The sequence below is a fragment of the Meles meles genome, chromosome 11, assembly GCF_922984935.1.
Source record: "Meles meles chromosome 11, mMelMel3.1 paternal haplotype, whole genome shotgun sequence".
In the NCBI taxonomy this organism is placed as follows: Eukaryota; Metazoa; Chordata; class Mammalia; order Carnivora; family Mustelidae; genus Meles; species Meles meles.
The window spans coordinates 33,152,249-33,175,685 of NC_060076.1; the positions used below are offsets into that span (position 1 = coordinate 33,152,249).

General features: G+C 51.6%; 1 protein-coding gene across 1 annotated transcript in view; it reads left to right on the forward strand.

The window, feature by feature from the left end:
- The window catches only part of GABBR2 (gamma-aminobutyric acid type B receptor subunit 2), a 341,177-nt gene that overhangs the window by 262,463 nt on the left and 55,277 nt on the right, over positions 1-23,437 (forward strand). The window contains exons 10-12 of the mRNA XM_046021722.1: positions 814-964; positions 3,710-3,842; positions 17,290-17,397. Coding sequence (XP_045877678.1) covers positions 814-964; positions 3,710-3,842; positions 17,290-17,397 — 392 coding nt within the window. The remainder of the gene's footprint in view (positions 1-813; positions 965-3,709; positions 3,843-17,289; positions 17,398-23,437) is intronic.

Genomic DNA, 23,437 nt, shown 5'->3' on the forward strand with positions numbered 1-23,437 from the left:
ATAAGAAGTGGAGCGAGGTGGGACGAGTGCCTACAGCCCTCCTCCCAAGCCAGCCTGGATACAATTTTGCCAGTGACCAGAAAGATGAGTTTTCTCTGAGGCCCTCAGGGCTCCCCTAGGTTCCCGGTGCCCTTGGAGAATGAGCAGGGACAGCTCTGCAGTCACATAGAGAAATGGAATCCCACAGTTCTGGTCCAGTCCTGGCACGACAGGGAGGGGGAGGCATGCCAGTAGCTTCTGCCTCCCACAGTTAGTGAGGCTTATGAAAATGGAAAACCAGAAAGAGCTTTTGTAACATAATGACCTTGAGGCAGAAAACCCACGCCCAGAGACATCTACATCTACATCTACATCTCTGAGATGAAACTGAGAGGCAAGGCGTCTGCCCTGTTGAGGGTGGTCATTATCATGTGTCAGAGCAGAGACCTTGAGAGCCCAAGCCAGGCTCCTCGCCTCCAGTGGCACCCAGTGGGTCCCACTCACAGCATCCAGCCGTGTGCTTTCCGAGCTTCTGTTACCTTTGGGGACAACTGGGGATGGTTTTTCAACAGGGTAATTAGACCAAATCAAATTCTAGTCTTTTAATGGCTATTAAATGCATCACAAATTCCTTATTGATTCTATTTAGAGAAAGAAGTAAGTCCTAGCTGAGGCTTCCTGCCGGTAGACTGGCCAGGCACTGGGGCTCTCTTACCCGGTAGCTGTGTCCTGCTCGGAGGTTGTGCACAGGTGTCAGATGGCAAGACCTGCCGGCCAAGATGTTCTCCTGACCGTGCACCAGGCTCCGCTGATGTCTGTTCCTCGACATTCTAGGATCCGAACCACCAAAAGACAAGACCATCATCCTGGAGCAGCTCCGAAAGATCTCCCTACCTCTCTACAGCATCCTCTCCGCCCTCACCATCCTGGGGATGATCATGGCCAGCGCTTTCCTCTTCTTCAACATCAAGAATCGGAATCAGAAGTAAGCCACGCACGCCCTCCTCTTGGATGATGCATTCCGATCGACAAACCTCGTGGATCAAGTGTAGGGGCATCACGTGATCGATGCAGCAGGGGCACGGGAGATGTTTTCGGGGCAATTTTCTAAAGTGGTTGTTCAGTCCCTGGGATGTGATTAGATGTTCTATGGAATGTACATATGTGCACAGCCATGCACAAACACGCGTGCCCATACACACACACACACACACACACACACAGGCAGGGCTGCAGGTTGCACAGGAGGGATGGGTTAAATAAACTCCGAGGGGTCTGAGTCGCTGGCCTCCTCGGAGCTTTGGCTATGCTCCCGCACTTTCTACCTGTCCAAGAGGAAAAGTACAGAAGCGGGACTCCCCCAGAGTCTTGGCTCCTCCCACAGTGTCCTGGGGAAGCAGTGCCTGAGGTAGTCACTGAGTTCAGGAAGGGGCACCCCCCCTCCCCGGCCCAGGGCAGTATTAACAGCCCGAGAAGCTCCTCCTTCACATCATTCTCACTGGGACCCTCAAATAACTCCCCCTGATTCACAGAAGAGAGTACAGAAGCCCAGTGACAGAGGGAGGACCACTGTCCAAGGCCACACTGCTGTGTGTGGCTGAACCTGTCCCCTGGGTTTCTGGCTTTGATTTCTTTTTTACCACACACGCTCTTCATTCTCTGGAGGAGAGCAGCTCACAGCCTGAGTTATTCTGGTCGGTCGTGGGTAGAATAGGCCACCGCACAGGCGGTGGTGTTCACTGAGCATGACCAGCTTCTGGTTCCCAGAGCAAACCCCTGGACCCGGCTTCCTGGGTTGCTGGGGAGCCACTGAGCAGGAGCTCAGAGAGAGGCACCAGCGGCACAGCCTCGGTGACATTGAGCCCAGAAGCCACGCTGTGTGACCTTCCTGGCTGCCAGGAGCAAGTCTGATTCCACAGAGAACGGGGTTGTTTTCTTTTTTTCTCTTCCTGCTTGCAAAGAAAGAACTCGGAAGCTCTCTATTTCTTTGTTGTTTTCGATTTTGATTAGTCAAACCTATTTCCTGAAGAACAAAAGGAGTTTTTATTCACCTGTTTATTTTCTATACATTAGTAACACATACGCCACCACAAAAAAATTCAAGGAAGTTTTGCCTACTCTGTACAAACCTTAGTTTATGACCATGCCCCCTAGCATTTGGCCCAAGGCCTGGGCTCAGAATCAGTTCTCAATTAATATTAGACTCCCTTTCTACAAGCTTCCAAAATACCTATCTTAACAGCAAGTTGCCCCTATGTTAAGACTAAACTCCTTTAATTCTTTAATTACGCTGTTCTGGCCTCCTGTGGAAAATTACGTTACTCTTCCCGGTAGACTGGCAGCTATGTGAATTTTTTGACTGGCTTTGCAGAGTAAAAAATCTGAAAGAAATAAGAAATGTCACAGTAGTTCCAAGTTCCCCTCACTTTCATGTCTCCAAATTCTACCCATTTGTTAAGGTCCTTTTCCTCTGGTAACCACCGCGCCTCCTGTCCCTCCCCCTTCCCCATCTTCCCATGGTAATAAGGATGAAGGGGCCTTAGCAGTCTGTGGTTTGCAAAAGGACCTCCAGGAATCCAGCCTTATACGTGCTGCCCACGTGCCCTGTGCAGTGTGGTCTGTGCTCCCATTTTACTCATGAGGAGACTCCTCTGGGCCAAGTGGCCTGCCAGGGGTGCACCTCTGGGGGGGAGGCCCTGCCTCATGCTCCCTGCTCAAAGGCTGCGTGTGATCCATAATTTACACCAGGCTTTTTATCTCTCTTCCACTTGGACACATTGCATTTTTTAAATGTGAAAGGGTTCGTAAAATGGCAGAGTGTGAAAGAAAATGTTCAGGGAATAATTGACCGTAATTACGATCTGCAAAAAAGCACCTGAACTGGGTGGGGGGGGGGGCTCAAAACCCAAGACAGACCCCGTGGATTGTGCTGGGATAGCCAGGCTCTTGTGAGGGTGAATTCCAGCTGGGCGCCGGTCTCAGCCAGGCCTGCCTTGCCGGGCAGCTGGGAGCCAAAGCAGAACTCCTGCAGGAGGCCAGAGACAAGCGTGTAGAGTGTGGGAGTGTAAAGATTGCCCCCAGCAGCCTGGTGAAGACAGGGGAAGGGTGGAGATGGGGACTCCGTTGTCCATTTTTATCACCTAAAGACTAGGTGTGTGACCCCTTGGCGCACAAGACCGTGGGAGCTTCGGACAGCCAAAGCAAATGCTCACCTACGCCCTGATGACCACACTTCCTCAGCAGCCCTGTAGACCTCCTGGGCCGGCCCCACTTGGCAAGGTGGAGAGTGGTGTGGCCTTCTCCCCCTCATCTCCCTCCTCCCTTAAGGCTGCAGAGCTTAAGTGTAGAAGTCTCTAGATTTAGCCTCTCTTCTCAGCCCCAGAGGAAAGAAAGACCCGTTGCCTTAATAATGTGCTTGTGTAAACTGAAATGAATGGATGAAAAAGTTGGTGCTACAAGCTGCCCCCTAGGGAAATGACAGATGAACTTGATGGAGGAAAAATCCACCAGTAGCATCAAATAGCTTCCAGGATCCTTCTGGGTGGGGGAAGCAGCCCCTAGCAGGTGCACAGCCTGGGACGGTAGTGGTGGAGAGTGGAGGAAACCCGGGCTTGCGTTTCTCTCTGCTCCAGCCGTGGCAACACTGTACACCTAGTAGGCATTCAGGGAATGTTTGCTGGAGGAATAACGGCATTAACAGTTCTGTTAATGGTTGTCCTTCTCTTGGCAGACTGATAAAGATGTCCAGTCCGTACATGAACAACCTCATTATCCTCGGAGGGATGCTCTCCTATGCATCGATATTTCTCTTTGGCCTTGATGGATCCTTTGTGTCTGAAAAGACCTTCGAAACACTTTGCACCGTAAGTCATTCTGTATCTTCCCGGGGTATAAGATATAAGGTTTTCTTGGTTTCCCATCCTCAAAAACACAGATACAAACCCAGAAGTGAACGAAAATATGTGAACTGGCAAAAGACAGCTCATTCATGCAGTTCCAACAGCACTGTATATTGTCACTTTCAGACCGGGATGGACTTCACTATCGCCTGCAAAATTAAGATAATGGATTTAAGAGGCCACCGCTAGAAGACAGCCCCCTGAAAAATGGCCAGGTAGCCTGTAAAAAGCAAGGGAGGAAAACTACCAACCAGGAAAGGATCCATGCCTGGGGTCAGGGTCAGGGTCGTGTAAGAAGGAATAAATCTGCCTGTGTATCTCAAGAACGATTACAGAATAGTGTAAGAGGTGTCTGTGCGTGTGACTTTGAGTCAAATAGAAAAAATCAGAGCTACTCTTTTCTATTTAAGCAGTGTTTCCCAACCCATCTTTTTCCTTATTGCCCCCCTAAGAAGCCTTTTTAGACTTTAATAATTATCTCCTCATGAAAATTTAATACCGAAGATATACTGTACGTTTGTTTATATACTGTATGTAAATCTATAGTTTATGCATGAAAGAGTAATATTTTCCCATTGAAAAACCAAAGTTTGCCCCCTTGGGAACTATAAGCCCCCCCCCACTGAGAATACATGTACTTAACGAAGCCCAAAACAGTGTAATTTATTAACTATATTTTAGAAATCCTATTTTGAAAATGAATTACCATGTTCTAGACATTTGCTGCCTCCTTAGTGGCTGTGTTGGCGGCGGTTTTTCCTACAAGAGTCCGTGCAGTAGCCGTTTACAATGGTGTGGAACTCACTCTCAGTGGAATGTATCGTTGGCTCGCTATTTCAGAGGAGAATGAGCAGTTGGGATTTATTTCTGGACTTTGACTACTGTGATCTCTCAAAACTGGGTTAGCCATTTGGGTCTCTGTATTGTCCCCAAAGTGATTATTCATCCAATTCCCAGCCTGGAGGACCAGAGCTGGAAGGCATGGCCAAAGGATCGGTGTTGGCCAGATTAATCGAAAGTGACTCTTTTTGTTGTCCGTGTTTTCTTGTAAGGCGTTGAGAGCTATGTGTGCCCTGTTTCGCATAGTCTCTTTTAGAGCATACTTGGTCTCGGTGTCTCAGTGTCGCCCACTACTGGACGCTCACGGGTTGCAAACTGGCAGCGAGGGAGCATACAGAAGGGAGGACCTCTTCCTTCCTCATCTGGTCCCGGCGCCCTGAGACAGCATGCGGAAAGAATGGGAGCTCCCCGAATCTCATGCTGTACGTGACAGTGCCCCCACCTGAGTCCTGCAGATGATTCGATCGGACTGTCGCTCACACAGCATCAAGAAATGGTTCAAGTTACCAGTAACTTCATTGTGAATTACCTAGCAAGTGAGATGACCACAGACTGTTTTCTCTGTCCGAAAGGTTCCATTTGAGAAGTGGGTGGTTGAGCCCCGATACCCTAGAGGACAGGGAGCGTCGAAGACGCACGCGGCACTGTTCCAAAGTCCCTGTGGGTGTGGCTTAGTGGTGTGTTCCCTCGTAGGTGTGACCCGTTGGCACAAGGATGGCAACCGTGGCTTGTGGGAGTCTTGCTCATTTTAGGGATGCTGTGAAGACCCTTAGGTCCCTCACATTCAAGTCCCCTGCATTTCTGCTCAGCATGAATTTTGACTTTTGTGCCCTTGCAATTTCATGGATGCCGGTGTGTTTAGGGGCAATTTTCCTGGGCAGGGGTGAGGCCACAAGAAGGGGCTGCTCCTGAAGCCCCCAGAAGAAGCTCAGTGAGGAGAGTGGGGATTTCCTTCTTCCCTCTGTGCTTGGGGACACCTCTCCCACCCACGTTTGAGGAGACCATGATTAAACCAATAATGAAAGTGGTACCAGGGGCCAGTGGGGTGAATTGTACTTTACACAGCTCTGATGCCTCAATGGCACCCCCTGAGAGCTGAGGGGTCCCCCTCGATCTCCCAGCCAAGAATCAGGGAACAGAGCCCCACCCCGGCCGCTCCTGGGATGCCTCTCTGCCGGGCTTGGGTTGCCTGCTGCAGCGCCTCCACTGGCCTGAGTGTCAGCACAGAGAGGGTCTCTTCCCCCCAGGAAGAAGGTGCGGACCTCTTACCCTGCTCAGGGGCCAGAGGCCGTTCCTGCACAAGTGCCTTCTTGACTTGGACCCGAGTCCTGCAAACGCTGGGTGACGTAAGCTAGAGAGTAAAAAAAAAAAAAGGCGGGGGGACATCCCCCACACCCGGGTTTTTTCCCTTTAATGAAGCCTGACATTCTGTTCTGGGAGTCGCACTCATTTGTGTGAGGGGAAGGTTGTCCTGGGAAGCCTGGCAAGGCGGTATGAATAAATCATAAAGCACTTTACAAATCAGCATTAGCTCCGAACACGAGGGCTCGGGAGATGTTAGGCCCCGGTTCTCACCGTCCCCGAGGATTCATTTATTGGCAGTCAGCGCTATTTCGCAGGCTCTGCCGAGGGGAGCCCACATTCATGACTGTGGGGGAGAGGCACGAATTGACTCCTCTGGACTGAACTGGACTGAACGTGGGCTGGGACTGGGGTCATCTGGTTAAAAATTCCCCATATCGCTCAGGAAGGGGACAGGAATGCTCCTGAATTTAGAGCCTAAATGCCAGTCCCCAGTGAGGGCAGTTTGGGTTGTGCTCCCCCTGCTACTCCAGAGGGCTTGGCTCTTTTAGCTGACCTGGTCTCTCTGGGCCAAACGGGCCGTCCACCGGTAAGCAGCCACAGAGCTGGGAGAAGGAGGAGGACGAAGGGCCTGCTGGTTCAGCGGACACAGGTCTTCCACAGGGACTCCCACCTCTACATGTATTGGCCCCTGACTGTGGCCCGTGACTTAGCTTCTCCGAGCCTTGGTTTCTCCATCTGTGAAATGAGCGTAACAAGCCCCGTGCACAGCGGTGGTGTGGGCTGAGACGCTGGCGGTGAGGCGCCGGGAGCATGGGGCACAGCGGGTAGGCGGCTCTCTCCCCGTCGCAGTAACGAGCAAGGTGCCCTGCTCTGTGTTCCAGAGGCACTTTTCATAGGACAAAGAGCAAGGCAGAAAACGTGGAGCCGGCTTCAGGTGCGGAGCGATAGAAGTCACAGTTCGGTCTGTCCTGCTGCTCTGTCAATGCCCGTTCTTTTTCCTTTTCATTTCAATATGGAAACTAAACACAGTGTGAAACCGTGATCACCACCTGGGGAAGAAACCTATGACCGTCATGAGATTATGCCTCCCTAGGGGCTGTAGCTCTGCTCCGGAGGGCCATTATAACTTGGACGGGGGTGGCTGCACGTGCATGCACGCAGTCGCATGCGTGAGAGGGCACACGCGCGTGCACGCACACAGCTTAGCTCCCTTCCCCCCCTTCCTCTGACCCTTTCAGGAATCCTCCCAGCCGGTGTCAGCAAGTCTTGCGAACAGCTCCAGCTATACTGTGCTGTCTCCCTGGACGCTGTGTGGGTAGTGGAATCACCATAGCAACGTGGCCCCCGTGGGCAGGGAGATTCCTGCGAGGACAGTGCTGGACCCGGCCGAGCCCCCGTGCCCGGAGGGGGCTGGGTGTGGGAGGGCCAGCTCAAAACGTACTCGCTGACCTGGCCCAGGAATCCCAGCTCCTGGCAGTCCAGAGGAGGGAGTAAGGTGGGTGGGGGAGAGAAAAGGCGCTTGTGTTCCTTGTGGAAGCCTTGGGAGAACACCCAGCATGAGCGTGGGGGCGGCGAGAAGGGGCTCTGCAGGGCGGGGGAGACCCAGGTGGGCCTCAGATCCCAACCAAGGTCCCAACAGCTTTGGGGACTCTCGGAGCATCACTGGGGGTGGAGGCCGTCAACAGTCCCATGGTGACTCCCCAGGCCTGTGCCCTCCTGAGCTTAGTGCTCTCTGCTCCGATTCTCAAGGCCAACCCTGCTGCCCCGTGCACACGTCCCTTCTAATCCCCACAACCCTGACAAGGCAAGGTTCACCGTCCCCACGTGACATGAGAGAAAACCAAAACTCTGCCACATGTGGCTAGGCAGCAGGACTGAAGCTTGGGATTAGGTCTGTTGGACTACAGAGGTTTCTGAGACATTTTGTTTTTTAAGAAATACACATATATGGGGGCGCCTGGGTGGCTCAGTGGGTTAAGCCTCTGCCTTTGGCTCAGGTCATGATCCCAGGGTCCTGGGATCGAGCCCCACATTGGGCTCTCTGCTTAGCGGGGAGCCTCTCCCCCCACCCCGCCTCTCTGCCTACTTGTGATCTCTCTCTCTCTCTCTGTCAAATAAATAAATAAAATATTTTTAAAAAAGAAATATATATACACACATATATATTTGTTGTTCGCTGGTTTGTACCAGAGAAACAGGTCCACCAAATTCTTAGGGACATGGTCAACATTTATCCCCCAAATTTGTCCCTTCAGATTTTTAAAACTTGAGATATCATTCACATACCGTAAAATTCACCCTTTCAAGGTGCATAATTCACTGGTTTTCATAAATTTATTCACTCGTTTTTGATGTGTCCCCAAACACTTCAGAGTACCTAGCATATAAGAGAATTACAGTCAGACTGTTTCGTGTTCAAACCCCAACTACGCTATTTCCCTGCTGTGTGACTTCAGGTTACTTAATGCCTCTGACCTTTAGTTTACTCCTCTGTAAAATGGACATAATGATTCAGTAGCATCATCTACACAAAGCATTTAGTGCCTGCGTCCCAGTAGGATTCAATGAATGTTAGCCATTACCATTATGAATGATGGGATTATGTCTGGATTCTGGTGTTCCCCTGTGGACACTGCTCAGACAGATGCTGATAAAGCGTCTCTTGTGAACTTGGGATGAAGAAGAGCCTGGAAAGTGGTCTTGATGCCGGTTCATTGGAAGGAGGTACATCCGTGGCAACTTCTGGCTTTACGTGGCCTTGCTCCACTAGAACTGGGGTGGGGACAAACTCAGGCCCGAAGTCAAAGCCAAGCTGCTGCCCTCGGTTACCCTCAGTGCTGAAAGGGTCCTCGGGCAGGCAGGCAGGCAAGGTAAGAGGGAGGCAGGTGGGACTCAGGGCGCTCCCACGCAAGTCCGCAGGCGTTGGCAGCCCTCCCGGCAGCTCAGAGGAGCGTGGCTTAGCTGTAGAGCTCCCAGCTGCCTCTACTCGCTAACAACCCTGATTCCTTTTTTTTTTTTTTAACTTTTTATTAAAGTATACACACTTCCCCATACACACACACATATAATAAGTGTTAAGCTCAGGGAATTTTCCCGAACGGAACTCAGCTGTGAATCCAGCATTCTGATCAGGAAACAAACCAGTGCTAGCATCCCGGAAATGCTACCTGCCCTCCTCCAGTTGCCATGCACACCCCCCGAAGGGTAACCACCACCTCGTCTTTTACCTGCATCCATCGTGCCCCTCCACGTGCGTGTGAATCACCTGCGGGGTGGGGGGTCGGGTTGCGGTGAATGCAGATTCTGACTTAGGAGCTCTCGTAGTTGCATCTCTAACAAGCCCCAGACCACACCCAGAGTACAAAGGTCAAGGTCAGAACCCTGCTTTATTTCTGTGTTTGTCCCTTGGAGACTGGTTATGGAAGAGAAATGGAAGCATCATAGAACTTGTCCTTTGAGGATCAAGTTGGGGAGGAAAGGGGCTCCTGCCCCCCCCCCCGCCAGAATGTCTGGAAGCAGAGCAGCCCCATGATGGGAGGCAAGGTTGGACTCTGGGTCCCGAAGTGTGCTCCCAGCCATCCACGCTGCCTACAAGAGGTTTATGAATGATCTCAGGATGAGCAGCGGCTGGGAAGGATGGGGCAGTGGGGAAACAGGCCCGGGATTGAGGGGCAGGACTCCCTCTTTTAGCCCTCCCAGGATGTGAGGATTTTCTGACTGACTCAAAAGGCAAAGGCAACCTGGGATCACCCACCTGGCCTCCCAGGAAGTTCAAGTCTAGGAAGAATTAGTGATGGCTTTGAGTTAAAAGACCATAAATGTCTCTGATGGTTCTTGCTTGGGGATTTCTTTTGGAGGCAGTTGCGAGATAACCTGATAAAATAATGTGGTTGAGGGGCTGTCTCGGCCTGAGATCCTGTACTTTTGCATCTGGCCATGGTAGAATGCTTTGTGATTTCAGAAGGTGGCTGGAAGGCTGGGCCACGGGATGCCCACAGTGTCTGAGGGTGGCCTCCCCTGGCAGGTTCAGACCAGAGGAGGGAGGCAGCCAGAGACACTGGAGCTGAGCTGTCAGGGCCTGCTGGGGCCAACTAGAGTCTTGGAGAGTCTGCAGCTCCCCTCTTGCAGTGGTGGCCCCCCAGCCCATCTCTATCCTGGGCCATCCGGGGCCTTCAGTTGTGAAGGGCTCCCTCGGGCTCTGAGAAGGGGACCACAGGCTCCCCGGACTCTCCAGCAGAAGATGTGCTTGCATCCCACATCCCTTCATGTGGGTATCTCCAAGCCCTGACTCTGGGCCTCTAAGTCATTCATCCCCATAATAACATCTCCCAGGCACTTAGTGTATACCACGGCCCTGCGGGCACATGGCTGGACTGCACAGACCGCTGCCCTCAGGAAGCTGGCAGTGTAGATGGGAAGATGCAGGTAAACAAATAATTCCCATTAGGGATATTGAATGCCCTGACGGAAGGGGTCGGGGGGAAGGGGTGAGGGTCTTCTAGGGCAGTCTATAGAACGTGTTCTTCAAACGCTTATTGCCTCAGGTCACACACCACATCTCACCCCTTGCCCCAGGAAGATGTACAGAACAGAGGCTTGGGTCTTGCTTTTGGACAGTCTGGGCCTTCTTTCCCTACCTTCTCACTATTGATTGCCTGGAGTGAATGGTCAGAGTGAAACACAAAATTTTTAGAACCTCTCTGGACTACATAAAATCATCTTGCTGCCCAGTGTCCAACCAGCCCCCAGAGCTTCCCTGCCATCTGCCGTCCCAGCCCAGAGGCCTCTGTCATGACAGGAGGCCCAGAGCACGGGAGTCCCAGTCGTCTGTCAGAACTTGCATGTCCATTGGCCCACGGGTCCCCAGAGAGCAATGAAAGCCCGTCTCTCTGCCAGGCAGACCTTCCCGAAATCAGCTGAATAAGCAGCTGAGCAGAATTGTTCTGGGCATAGATTTTCCTTTCCATTTAGAGATGCGTCTAATTGTTTTTGCCGTTTTCATAGCTGAGATGGATATGGGCATCGCCTGCCTCAAGTTCTCCCTGCCTCACGGATGTGTGTGTTCAAGGCAGTGCGCGAAGGGGCTGGCCACTGAGGGGAGGAAAGAAAGACCTTACCATCAGAAGAGAAAATATGTTTAAGACTTTGGGAGAAAAAGCGAAGTAGCTGTTTGTCTTGTATTGATGAATCAGAAGAGACTTGTATTAGGGGTGACATAGTGGAAACAGAACCCTAGAGCCCCTTAGAACCTTCTGGTTTCTTTGGTCTCATAGAGACACACAGAAGGGAGTTACCCAGGGCATCACCAAGGAAGTGCAGGAAATGGCTTGGTGCAGGAGATGCCCCTAGAGTGTTCCTACAGGGGAACTCTGTTTGAATATGTGGAGTGATGGGGATCTCACTACCTAACAGCATACTTTGTTTGGGTAGAAGGGACCACAGATGCCATGAACTCAACCTTTTTTGCCATCAAATGCTCCAGTTCCCTCTGTGGTCTTCCTTTCCTGTGCTTGGCTCAGATACATTTCTGGTGATAAAAAGCTCATTACCTCCTAAGGTGGATCATCCCCCTCCCCACCCAGGGCTGGCCCCAGAGACTGAAAGGCAAGCACCGTAGGCCCTCCCTCCCTGCAGCACCATCTGGTGGGAGAGGTGGCCAGGTCATCAGACAGACGTCATCTCAGGCTGGCCGGCATAGCAGAAACGTGCATGAGGGTACAAGTCTCAAGGAGGAGGCGGCCTTGATCTCCCTGCGAGGTCTGGGAGGGCTTCTCAGAGGAGGGGGCTCATGAGTTTGGATTTCAGAGGACAGCTAAGAATAAGAATTTGTGAAGGAGATCAGAGAGAGGAACAGCATTCTGAGTAGAGGGAAGAGCTGGTGGCAGGCCCAGAGCATGAGCATGAGCCAGAGCAGTAGGGGTGGGGGGCATTCAGCGGCACGGGTGGGATCACTTGGGTGTGAAGTGCCCCATGGGAGTGGCAGGAAAAGGGCTTCACCTGCCAAGAATCCGAGTCTAACCCGATTGTTCAGTGGGGCCAATGAAGGCTTTAAACCCAGGAGACTTGCTTATATTTGCATTAGAGCACAGCCCCAGGGGGCCAGGGGTGGGGTTGGGTGGGTGAGCAAGAGGTGAGGATAGAGGTGGGAGGAGCAACTGGGGTTCCCCAGGTCCAGCGAGTGGTGGTAAGGAACACAGGAACAAGAATCAGATATTGATTAAGAACCTCAGCCCCTCACACACCTTCTTACATCTAATCCTTGCAACCATTCTATGAAGAGGCATCACTGTTCCCATCTCCCAGATGAGGAAATGAAGGCTCAAAGACGTTACACGACCTGCCTGGGTTCGTGTCGATAGTAAGGGACAAAGCCAGGACTCAAAGCCCTGTCTGTCTGACTCCAGAGCCCCTGCCCGTCATGTCTGACCTGGATGGCAGCAGGAGTACACAGAGGAGGGGATGAACCAGCAGGAGACACAGAGTAAGGTGGTCATCAGGCATAGCCTGGCAGGACACAGAGCTTGTCACAGTGGGTCACACAGAGAGGCTCTAGTGGAGGGAGTAGCTCCTGGGGTACAAGAATGTTAAGGAAGCAGACACAGAGGTCAAGACACCTGGGGACTAGCAACCACAGGAAGCCCTTTTACTCCTAGGCAGGAAGGGCTAGAGAGGAGTGTTTTCCGGAACCCAGAGAGAGCCTGAGCCATGTGAACAGACCCAGCCAGAAATACAGCTCTGAAGCAATGCGCAGCAAGAGGCACACGCTCCATCTTCTCTCTCCTGGCACCCTCCAGTCTCCTGATGGAAGCTTCCAAGTCCTGCCAAAAGCCGGAGGGCAAGAAAGCCCGGGAGGTGCAGGCATGGGGCCTCGCCTCCCAGACATAAGGAAGGGCAAAGCGTGGTCTGGACAGAAATTGTGGCAGAAGCCGGGCTTAGGGGTTCAAAAGGAGAGTGGATTCCCCAGGGGGACCTCCCAGTCCCTAACTGGGGTGACAGTGGATGGCGTGGATAATGGCACCACTCCCTGAGTCTGGAGGAAATGGAGCGGTTCAGAGGAAGAGCCAGTGGGCTCAGCTTTGGCTGTGGGGTATGAAGTCTCATGGCACAGCTAGGAGTCCCCTAGGTCTCTGGTGACAGTGGCATATGCAGGTTTGGAGCTCAGGAAAGAGACAGAAGCTGGGAAAGATATAAGGGACTTGTCAACAAAGAGAAAGTGGTTGACGCCTGAGAGTGGGGATAATAATCCAGGGAGAGCCCTTAGAGGCATAGAGGGTTCATTTCCAGCTTAAAGAGATAGTGGAGGAGTGGGAAGAGAGTAACATCCCTTTGGCAGAGGCCTCGCTTGCTCACTGGGCCGAGCCAGCCGGTGGCGGGCAGCTCTGCCGGTGGGGGTCCCGTTGTGCTGCTTTCGGCGTCTTTCCTCCAGTGTTGTTTCGTCCTGGTCCGCGGGGCTGTCTTTAAATGGCATGTGAACACCACAGTGAGCAAGGTGACCCACGGGGATCGTCTTGCAGAAGAATACGTTTATTTATTGTTGGTTTTTATGTAGAAAATATAAAGAAATTCAGCTCTACTAAGGTGTAGTACTTGGCCTGGCCCTGGAGCCCTGGTGCAATGCCCAGTGACAGATGCAGGAACTCTCCAGACAGCCACGTGGTTGGCCAATCCACGACACCGGATGGCAGTGGGGCATTGTGCCAAGGGTCCCCAAGACAACCCCCAGCTCAGCGATTCGCCAGGAGGTCTCAGCACATGCTCATACTCACAGCAGTGATTCATTACAGAGAAAAATCGCAGAGCAGAATCTGCAGAGGGTAAAGACCCTGGAGGCAGAGTCCACAGGAACCCAGGCTCAAGCTTCCACGCACCGATGCCAGCGGATCCCACGGGACGCCCTGGATCCCCCAGCAGTGAATGGTGACAATATGTGTGAAACGCCATCCGCTAGGGAGGATCACTGGAGATGCCGAGCCGGGATTTTTGTTGGGGGCAGGTCACCAGGGCCTCCTCTGCTCAGCATGTACCCAAATTCCAGGGTCCCGGAAGGAAAGCAGGTGTGCAGCGTAAACCTCGGTGTGGGCCCAAACAGCTCAGGCCAAGAGTCACTCTTATCACTGAGGGAACAGCAGGAACTGTCCCCAAACCCAAGTTCCCAGACACCAGCCAAGGGTCAGTCTGCCCAGCAGGCCCTTCTATGGACAGGGTCGGGATCCTGGTCTGTTAACCCTTTCCCACCCAACCGCCCTCAGCCATTCTTCACTTTCCACTTACAGCAACATGTCACTATTTCCAGATGCCAGGTTAGATTTGTATTATCGAGGTGTACCTAATTTATAGTATTGAGTCTTTTTTTTTAAGATTTTATTTATTATTTGACATACAGAGATCACAAGTAGGCAGAGAGGCAGGCAGAGAGAGAGGGGGAAGCAGGCTCCCTGCCGAGCAGAGAACCCGATGCTGGGCTCGCTCCCAGGACCTTGAGATCATGACCTGAGCCGAAGGCAGAGGCTTAACCCACTGAGCCACCCAGGCGCCCCTATAGTATTGAGTCTTACAGAAACAGGCAAGTGGCCCAAAAATGATTACTTCAAAGAAAACAAGTCAACTCCAAGAACACTAAGGAGGGACACTTCTACCCAAGATCAGAGAGCTCTGTCGGTCACATAAAAACCAAATGAGACGATTTCATCCCCACCCTCCTTCTTCAAATGTCCACATAGGCCTTCTGTTCCTGTTTCAAGTTGTTTTTTCTGATAGGAGAATATGGTCAAAACACTTGGAGGCATTGTCTTACCAGTCCTGCCAACCCGTTAGCACTAAGACTGTGCGGAGATGGCCCAGGAGAGGGTTCTCGGGCTGTCAGCTGCCCCCCTGCCATCGTGTGTCCTGTCCCTTCGACAGCTGACCCCAGGGTGTGGATGAACCAGCTTCGGAGCAAGAACCTCTATCTGAGGAGGCAGTGAGGGCGGGGAGTTCTGGGGGGTTGCCCAAGGTGTCGGGTTCCAGGCAGCTCTGTGGCTATGTGCCATGGTTCAGAGAAATGTCTTAAATGCCCTCAGTCTCTGAGCTTCTTCATCTGCAAAGTGCTTTTCTCACTCAACTGGTGGCTACAAAAAAGTCTGTTTTGTTATTGTTGTTTTATTTGTTGTTTTTATCTTTATATACTTAGCCTCATGCCTAATAACACTTATCTAGTGAACAGATGAATGAGTGAATGAATGAATGAATGAATGAATGAATGAAGGTAGGTCCTATGCAACTCTAATGGACTAGGGATTTGTGATCTGGTCACTGATTAAGCTCGGGTCTAAATTCCCAGTAACTGGGCATTATTATTCCTGCCGCGCCTGTTCTGTTCACTTTCCTTGCGTTATTAGATTATAATGTGGGAATAATGCAGCCCTCCAATGCCTTCTCCAAAATACTGGGATTCATTCTTGCCTGTGTGATTTAGCCTCACTTTTGAAATCTAAAAAAAAAAAGAAAGAACGGAAGGAAAATGTGACGTCTCCACCTGTCCCACTGTCAGCATTCAGACCTGGCACGTCCGGGTTTCTGAGCAGTCGCTCAGAACCGATGATGCTGTTGTCCTTCCTCTGGGGCCCGGCCTCGCTGCCTTCTCAGCCAGGTCCTGCTTCCACAGATCAAATGGAAAGGGGACGTGTTCTGTCTCTGCAAACTGGAGGCTAGAAATCTAAGTTGCTGGAAGGGCAGAGAAGGTTCTCCACGCAGGAATTCAGCTGGGAGCATTTCTGGAAACTTCCTACATAGGCTGAGGCACCCTGGGCTGGAAAGGCCTGCTGTGGTCAGGCACACCTGCTGTGTCCGATTCCTCTGGACACGAAGAGCCCCACCTGTCCGCCCCAGCCTGGCTGTCTCCCTCTTTTTCCACCATTCACCTTCCAGCTGGGTTCAGCTGAGACAGGTGGGGATCTTTCCAAGTGAATTTAGCACAGCAAAGCTGAGGGAGAGCAGAGGAAAGACCAAAGCCCAGAACAGAAGTTCACAGCCACATGGCTTTCTCACCCCAGTGAGCGGGAGGCCCTAGGACTCAGTGACACGCAGCCTGGAGCTAGGCAAGTCTCCTCCGTTTGGGAGGGTATCCAGACCAGCAGGTGAGGGCAGAATCTGGAGAGGCTGGGGGCTGGCCCTGATGGCAGTGCGGGCAGGGAATCCGCATCCAGGATGCCCCCATGACCTAACAGATGGTGGCAGCCATCCCAGGCCGCAGGGGTCCAGCCTGTCAGTCACCAGCCCAGGGCTAGAGATCAGGAGACATTTAATCGTGGGGAACAGGTGAAAGCCAGATAGGGCCTTAGTCCTGAGCAGGAACCTCAGGTCCAAGGGTGGGCTCAGGGGCCAGGCTGGCCTGGTGCTGCGTATCCAGACTCTGGGGTCATATGGTACAGTGGGAACCACACAGCGACCATGGCAGATGGGGCTGGATTGTAGGACCCAGGCAGCATTTGCTTTTCTCCAAAGGCCCGAGGAGACAGGCCCCTAGTGGGAGCAGGAAGCTCATGGTACTTCTCCTCCAGCCTTCCTCCCCAACTGAACAGCCTCTGCCATGGCCTGGAGCTGGCCTGGCTGCGGCTGCCGACGAGGTGTGCTGGGGGCCAGGTCTGTTTGAGTCCTGCCCAACTCTGCCAGAGTTGTGGGTTTGCTGAGCCCTGGAGATGGGCCATGGCAGGCTGGGGCTCCTGCTTGGTCTCAGCTCCTGTGTCTCAGTGCCCCCTCTTCCCCGCCACCCACAACCTGGGAGCTGGGAGTCCCATAGAAGAGGTTCCTGGGACCATCTGCTCACCTACGGACTTGGATGAAGAGACAGGAAGTGGGCGATTATATTCACCTCCTCGGGTGTGTCTCCTCACGTAGAATGACGTAGAAGGCTCTAAGGAAGGAGGGGAAGGAGTGGGGAGAAACCAGAAGGCTGGTCTGTCGCCGCTTAGTGATCCCTCCATGCTCCTGGGAGCCTCTGTGCCTCTGTCTGGGACTGGCTCCCTCTGGGTTGTGGGCCCATGGGAGGCAGAATTGGAAGCTCGCAGGTGTCTCTGCCCAGCGCCCTGGGTCTAGGGAGTGGCTGACAGAACTAAATGTCTGTCAGATTGAGACGTGATTGAAGGACCATTGACGATCATAGAACTCTACACTGTGTAAAACAGAGCATTTGTCCCCATCACCTAGAACCCCCTGCTGACGTTCTCATAAATGGTGAGGTCGGTCCACCTAGGAGATGTTAACGTCTCTGTTTTCTCACGGCCTCTAGGTCAGGACCTGGATTCTCACCGTGGGCTACACAACCGCCTTTGGGGCAATGTTTGCAAAGACATGGAGGGTCCACGCCATCTTCAAAAACGTGAAAATGAAGAAGAAGGTAATCGCTCCCATTCCAAGATGTTTGCGATGTTCCCTTAGCACTTACTTAGCAAATATAATCAGGCGCCTACAGTGTGCTTAGCACTGGGCTATTCGCTGGGGATTCAAGCTACACACAATGCCCATCCCCACCACCTTCAGCCTCCTAGGGAGATCAAACAGCTAACAAAGCATTAACAACACATGGCAATATGGGCTGGCTGGTGATGTCTAGGGGCAACGGGGGTATAAGCACTCAGGGAAGGCTTCATGTAGGAAGTGACCCGAATGCTGAGACCCAGAAGGTGAGTGGGGGGGTTAGCTAGCCAGAGGCCTGGAAAGAGAGCTGCATGCACGGAGCCCTGGGGAGGAGATGGGTGTGTTCCCAGAGGCAGGACATGGTGTTTGCAGGGACAGGGTGCGAGACAAGCCACGGTAGGGAATCTGAACTTCAACTTGTGGGCAATGAGGAGCCATTACAAGAGGGGAGTGAAACAGGACACAGACCAAATGTAACGCTTCCATTTTCACCGAGGCCCTTAGAGGACAGGAGCCCAGCCTCCCTGTGGGTGGAGAACATTCGCCAACTGTGTGGTTACATGTAACTAGCATGTTGACTCGGCTTGGCTCTTAGGATGCAGTCCTAGAGAAACTCTCTCCCCCGCTGTCGTTTTAACTCTTCTGGTGGTACAGTTCTTCCCTTGCTTCTAGAGAAAAAGGCAAGTCTCCTGACTTTGAAGGCCCTCCGGTCAGCAACTAACACATGGAGTCCATCATAATATTCAGAACTTCAAAACTGCCTTCAAAGGCACAGCCTCCCTCCGCACAGGCCTGCCACACCCGCCACCTGGCCTGGGAAAGGGGGTGTGCTGGGCCACTTCTCTCCTTTGCCAGCCTGAGCAGTTTCCCTGTCATCCCCTTCCCAAGGTCTCTGAACCCTCTGGAGTTGGATCTTGGAAGGAGTGCCATGGGGCTTGCTAGGCCTGGTTAAGCAGACCCTTTAGACTCCCCAGGGGGCTGTGGTGGGTTTTTCAAAGCCCCAGGACCAGGATGTTCCCTCCTGCAATGTCCTTGTCATGAATGCACTACTCTTCCGAGAGGCAGCGTGTTGGTTCCCCAACTCCTGGGCTCACCTCACCCCTCTGGCAAGTCTTGCACAGGGCCACACAGCTCTCCCTCCACTCTGGCCCACATCTGGTGCCCTGGAGACACGCGTGCACCCTTCGCCCACAAAAACTGGAGGGGGGCAGGCTGATCCCACTACAGCAGCCGCCCCTCTTGTTCTGCCCCCGGAGCAGTGGACCTGCTGTGGGTCTTTGAGCAGATGTCGTCCTCTGTCAGGGCCTCAGTTTCCTTATCTGTAAGATGGGGCCATATTGAAATGGTACTATCTCCTGGCTGTGGTTCTGTGTGGTCCCCAATGGCACCACTCACTCTTCAGCCCTCCACCTGCCAGAGCTGCTATAGGAGCTGCTGTCTGGGTGAGGGAGGACCGTCCTCTTTGTTCTGCCCCCTGCCCCCTACCTGGACCACCTTAGGGAAACTGCAGGCTGCTTTTAGAGGGAGGAAAGAGTCTGTCTCTGCCACCCACACTGCCTGTGCTCACCTGAAGGGCCCTCCTTCATAACCTCAGCAGCATTTCTGACAACTCCCTTCCATCTGTCCTGACTGCACATTTCATTCAAATGGGAGCTTTTGAAAACTCCAAGAAGTTTTCCAACCCAAGCCAGTTGAAACCACCTCTCTGGTTTTAAGACTTTCCCAGGTGATATTAATATACAGCCGCAGTGGAAGCCCTCTGGTCTAGATCAAGGCTACTCAGAGTGTGGGCTGGTCCAGCAACGTGCTAGGCATCCCCTGGGAGCTTGTTAGAAATGCAGATTCTTGGGCTGCAGGGCTGGCTCAGTCCGTCGAGCCTTCTGCTCTTGATCTCAGCTCAGTCTTGATCTCACAGTCGTAAGTTGGGGCCCCACGTTGGGTTCCATGCTGGGCGTGGAACTTCCTCTTAAAAAGAAATGCAGAGGGGTGTCTGGGCAGCTCAGTTGGCTAAGCATCTGCCTTTGGCTCAGGTATGATCTCAGGGTCCTGAGATCGAGACCCGAATCGGGCTCCCTGCTCAGCGGGAGCTTCTCCTCCCTCTTCCTGCCCCTCCTCCTGCTTGTGCTTGCGTGCTCTCTCTCTCTCTCTCTCTCTCTGTCAAATAAATAAATAAAATCGTTAAAAAAAAAAAGAAGGAAGGAAGAAGAGAAGAGGAGAAATACAGATTATCAAGCCCCACCCCAGCCCCAAGAATCAGGTTCCTGGGTTGAAGCCCAGGGTCCTACCTTCTCTTCCCAGCTCCCCTAGCCATGCCGGGGCAAGCCAAAGTTTGAGAAGGCCCCAAGGGACAAGTGACTTCTGGGCCCCCTCCTGCACGTGGCTGTGGTTAGAACTGCTCTGCCATTTATGACAACTCCATCCGGGCTTCTAAGAATCACAGCGTTGATTCCTTTGTGTCAATATGTGATTCATCCGTATTGTCATCTGTAATAAAGAACCAGCCCTTATTTTCCATTACTCATGTGATCGCTGAGGAAGAACACTCCAGTTGTCTGCCAACAATTGACAAAACATGTCAGGGAAGCCTTGGGGAGTTCAGTTGTCTGAGAGCTCTGTGGGGGGCAGGGCTGTGCGGTGGCCTCACCTGCTGGGGCCCAGAGCAAGGCAACTGACTCCACCCCTGGGCGGCCGGACCAACGGAACTCAGGCTGATGGTGGGCCAGGCGCCCTGGAAAGGGGCTTGTCTGAGAAACTGCCAGAGGCTTGGAGTACAAGATCTGATCACCAGTTTTGTCTGGTACAAAAAAGACTAAGGCCAGATGAACACACCATTCCAGGGGAGAAACGTTTTACTCTAGTTTCGCTTTCTAGTTACTCCAGAACAGGTTTGCAGTGCTGCCGCCAAGCATCCCTTATCAACAAATAAGAGGAGATTAAAGGTGTAGAAGAGAAATTTATACCTTATATGGAGCAAAAGCTCAAGTCCAGGAACCAGATTGTCTTAAAAGGATTGCAGCAACTGCAGGTCAAAACTGGGATTGAATTCTCCATGATTCCAACCCTTTATATAGCCAAGGTTGGTTTTTATTGTTATTGTCTTGTTTTACTGTTTTTTTTTTTAAGTTTAGGCTTTTTTTTTAAAGATGGGTCCTTTCATTTTTTTACTGACATGTTTACTAGATTTACATAAGTTTGTAAATGCAGTATACACTGTTTTCACAGTCTTTTTATCCTTCTTGTCCTTCCCTTGATCGTGCCTCCTCCTTCCCCCACCCACAGTGGCATGCCCTCCCAAACACTCATACCCAAGCTTCACCCCATATGGCCACATTTTTAAAGACATTAAAGGAAAAGAAGCCTATTAAAGGACATACTGACATACGGTGACTTCATGCTTCCAAATCTGGTGTTTTTATGGCATGTTACTGGTTTTTTTCTAAAGCTCAATTATAAAATCTTGAATTGGAAGACTTACTACAGTCTTCATTCTGCCTCTTAATAGGACCAAATTGAGGCCTTGAGACAAAAGCAGAGATGAGATCTTTTTTTTTTTTTTTTTTTGCAGATTTTTTTGGAGGACACAGCAAGTTCACTACAGGGGTGCCTGGTTGGCTCAGTCAGTGGAGCAGGAGATTCTTGATCTCAGGGTAGTGAATTTGAACCCCATGTTGGTTGTAGAGATTACTTTAAAATTTTTTTAATTAAAACAAAAAGGCAGGTTCCCATATGACTTGGTACTTTTGCAGAGAGAACCATGGGGACATCATCTCAGACTTCATGTGGGCTCAACTTCAATAAAATGCCAAGAGAGAGCTTTCGGCAACTTCACCAGAGAGCACCAGTCGTCTGAGTGATATGTACTGCACGATTCCGGGGGCACAATTTACTTTGTACTCCCCTGGAATGGCATCCCTGAAACTAGGCAGTGAGTCAGTCCTAGCAGAAGACCAGTCTGAATCAGTCAAAATATCTAAAGTCTCTTGAAGAAATAAACAAATGCTCTTTTCTGTAAACCAGGAATCAGACAACTTTTTCTGTAAAAAAACCAGATAGCCAAATATGGACTTTGCAGGTCATAGAGTTGCTGTTGCAACCACTAAACTCTGCAGTTGGATTATGAAAGCAGCCATAGACAAATATGTCAATGAATGGGTATGGCTGTATTCCAATAAAACTTTATTTACAAAAACAAGCAGTGGGCCAAATCCATAGTTTGCTGATCCCTGCTCTAGAAAACAATGGAAAATGATATTTAATAATAATAGCTGACAGCCATTGAACAGTTGTAATAAGCCAGACTTTGGTAATCTAAGACAGTTTATGTGGTTATTGCCCCCATTTTGTAGATGAGGAAACTGGCTCAGAGGAGTTAGGAAACTTACCCAAGGCCACACAGCTTACTAGTAAGATTCACACTCAAATCTTATTCTAGAACCTGAGCTTAATCATTATTACTGTATGCCTTTGCACCCACTGAGAATGGAGCACTGGTAACCTCCTGGACTCAAAGAGAGAGCTCAGGGTAATGGCATCAGTGTGCACTGACATAATCAGTGTTGAGCACGTTCAAGGTCACTGCCTCCTGGAAGGCAGGCTGTGAAGAGTCATAGAACTTTTGTCTCAGGGGATCTGAAGGTGCTGGCCCTTGCTGGTGGGGGAGGTTTGGCGAGGGAGAGAGGACTCAGAGGCTGAAGCCAGCAACTCCACCTGCCTGATATTTACAGCCCCGGAATCTTCCTGACCATCACAATAGTCACTGCTCTGAATCGAGCCTCCTCCCTGCTCACCAGGACACCTACGCCAGCTCCTACCTGGCTCTACCCTTCCATGCGGCAGAGGGCTCCCCATCACTCCTGTGCTTAATGATGCCACTTCCTCCTGGCTTCTTTCTGAGGCTCATTCACTCATTCCCGCAAAAATTCCCCGGGAAGCTCTGAGAGCTGGCCTCTGCCCGAGGCGCTGGGGCACAGGAGGGAGACAAGTTGGTCCCTGCCTCTACTCTGACCGGAACATGGCTGCAGCCTGTGCCCTGGGCAGGGTATGCCTGGGATCCTAGCGAAGCAGCTGCTCCGGCTCAGTGTTGAAGCCAGAGTAGGGGGATGCCAGCAGGAGGTCGGGAGAAGGACCTTCCGGGGTCAGGCACAGCGTGGGCACGTGCTTTGGGGCTCAAACAGCCCTGAGTGAGCATTAAGGAAGGAGGCCCCTTGCAGCCTGTCCTCCATGTCCTAAACACTTCGGGCATGTCTTCCTTTTGCCCTGCTTTCTCAAGGCTAGCAGGGGTTTGCCTAGTTCCTCAGAGAGCAAGGGTTAAACAGGATTTCTGTAGAGCATCGGTGGTTCACCTGGTCCTTCTGGAAAATCTCAAAGAGGCAGCTTTGCCAGTGCCCAGCCCCCACGTAAAGCAGTTTTGGTGGATTTGATCTCTTTGGCAGGAACTCAGCGACACTTCCCTATTCTTTTATAATTCGGCAACACAGAGGCCTCTTGAGTTTCTGTTTCTCCTTTTAAAATGGCTCTCATCATTAAAAGCCAAACCTGGTGATATTTCTTAAGCTTCTGCCTCAGTTTGGTTTGTTTTTCTATAGGGTCTTCCAGAACGACTTCATCACATTAGCTGTTGGGCGAGGGGGCACATAACCATGCAATGAATGAAATACAGGTTCTCTTCAGAGCTGGCAGCATTTGTCCCTGGGCTAGCCCCCGTCAAAACAGACCTACAGTGGGGTGGGAGTTCCACCGTATAATTAAGACATCCCCGGCAGCAAAAAGGGATGGAAATTATATTGCTTTTTTAAATTTTCCTATCTCAATTAGATCCATCAAACTTTTTTAAAAAAGATTTTTATTTATTTATTTGACAGAGAGAGAGATCACAAGTAGGCAGAGAGGCAGGCAGAGAGAGAGGAGGAAGCAGGCTCCCTGCTGAGCAAAGAGCCCGATGTGGGCTCTATCCCAGGACCCTGAGATCATGACCTGAGCAAAGGCAGAGGCTTAACCCAGTGAGCCACCCAGGCACCCCA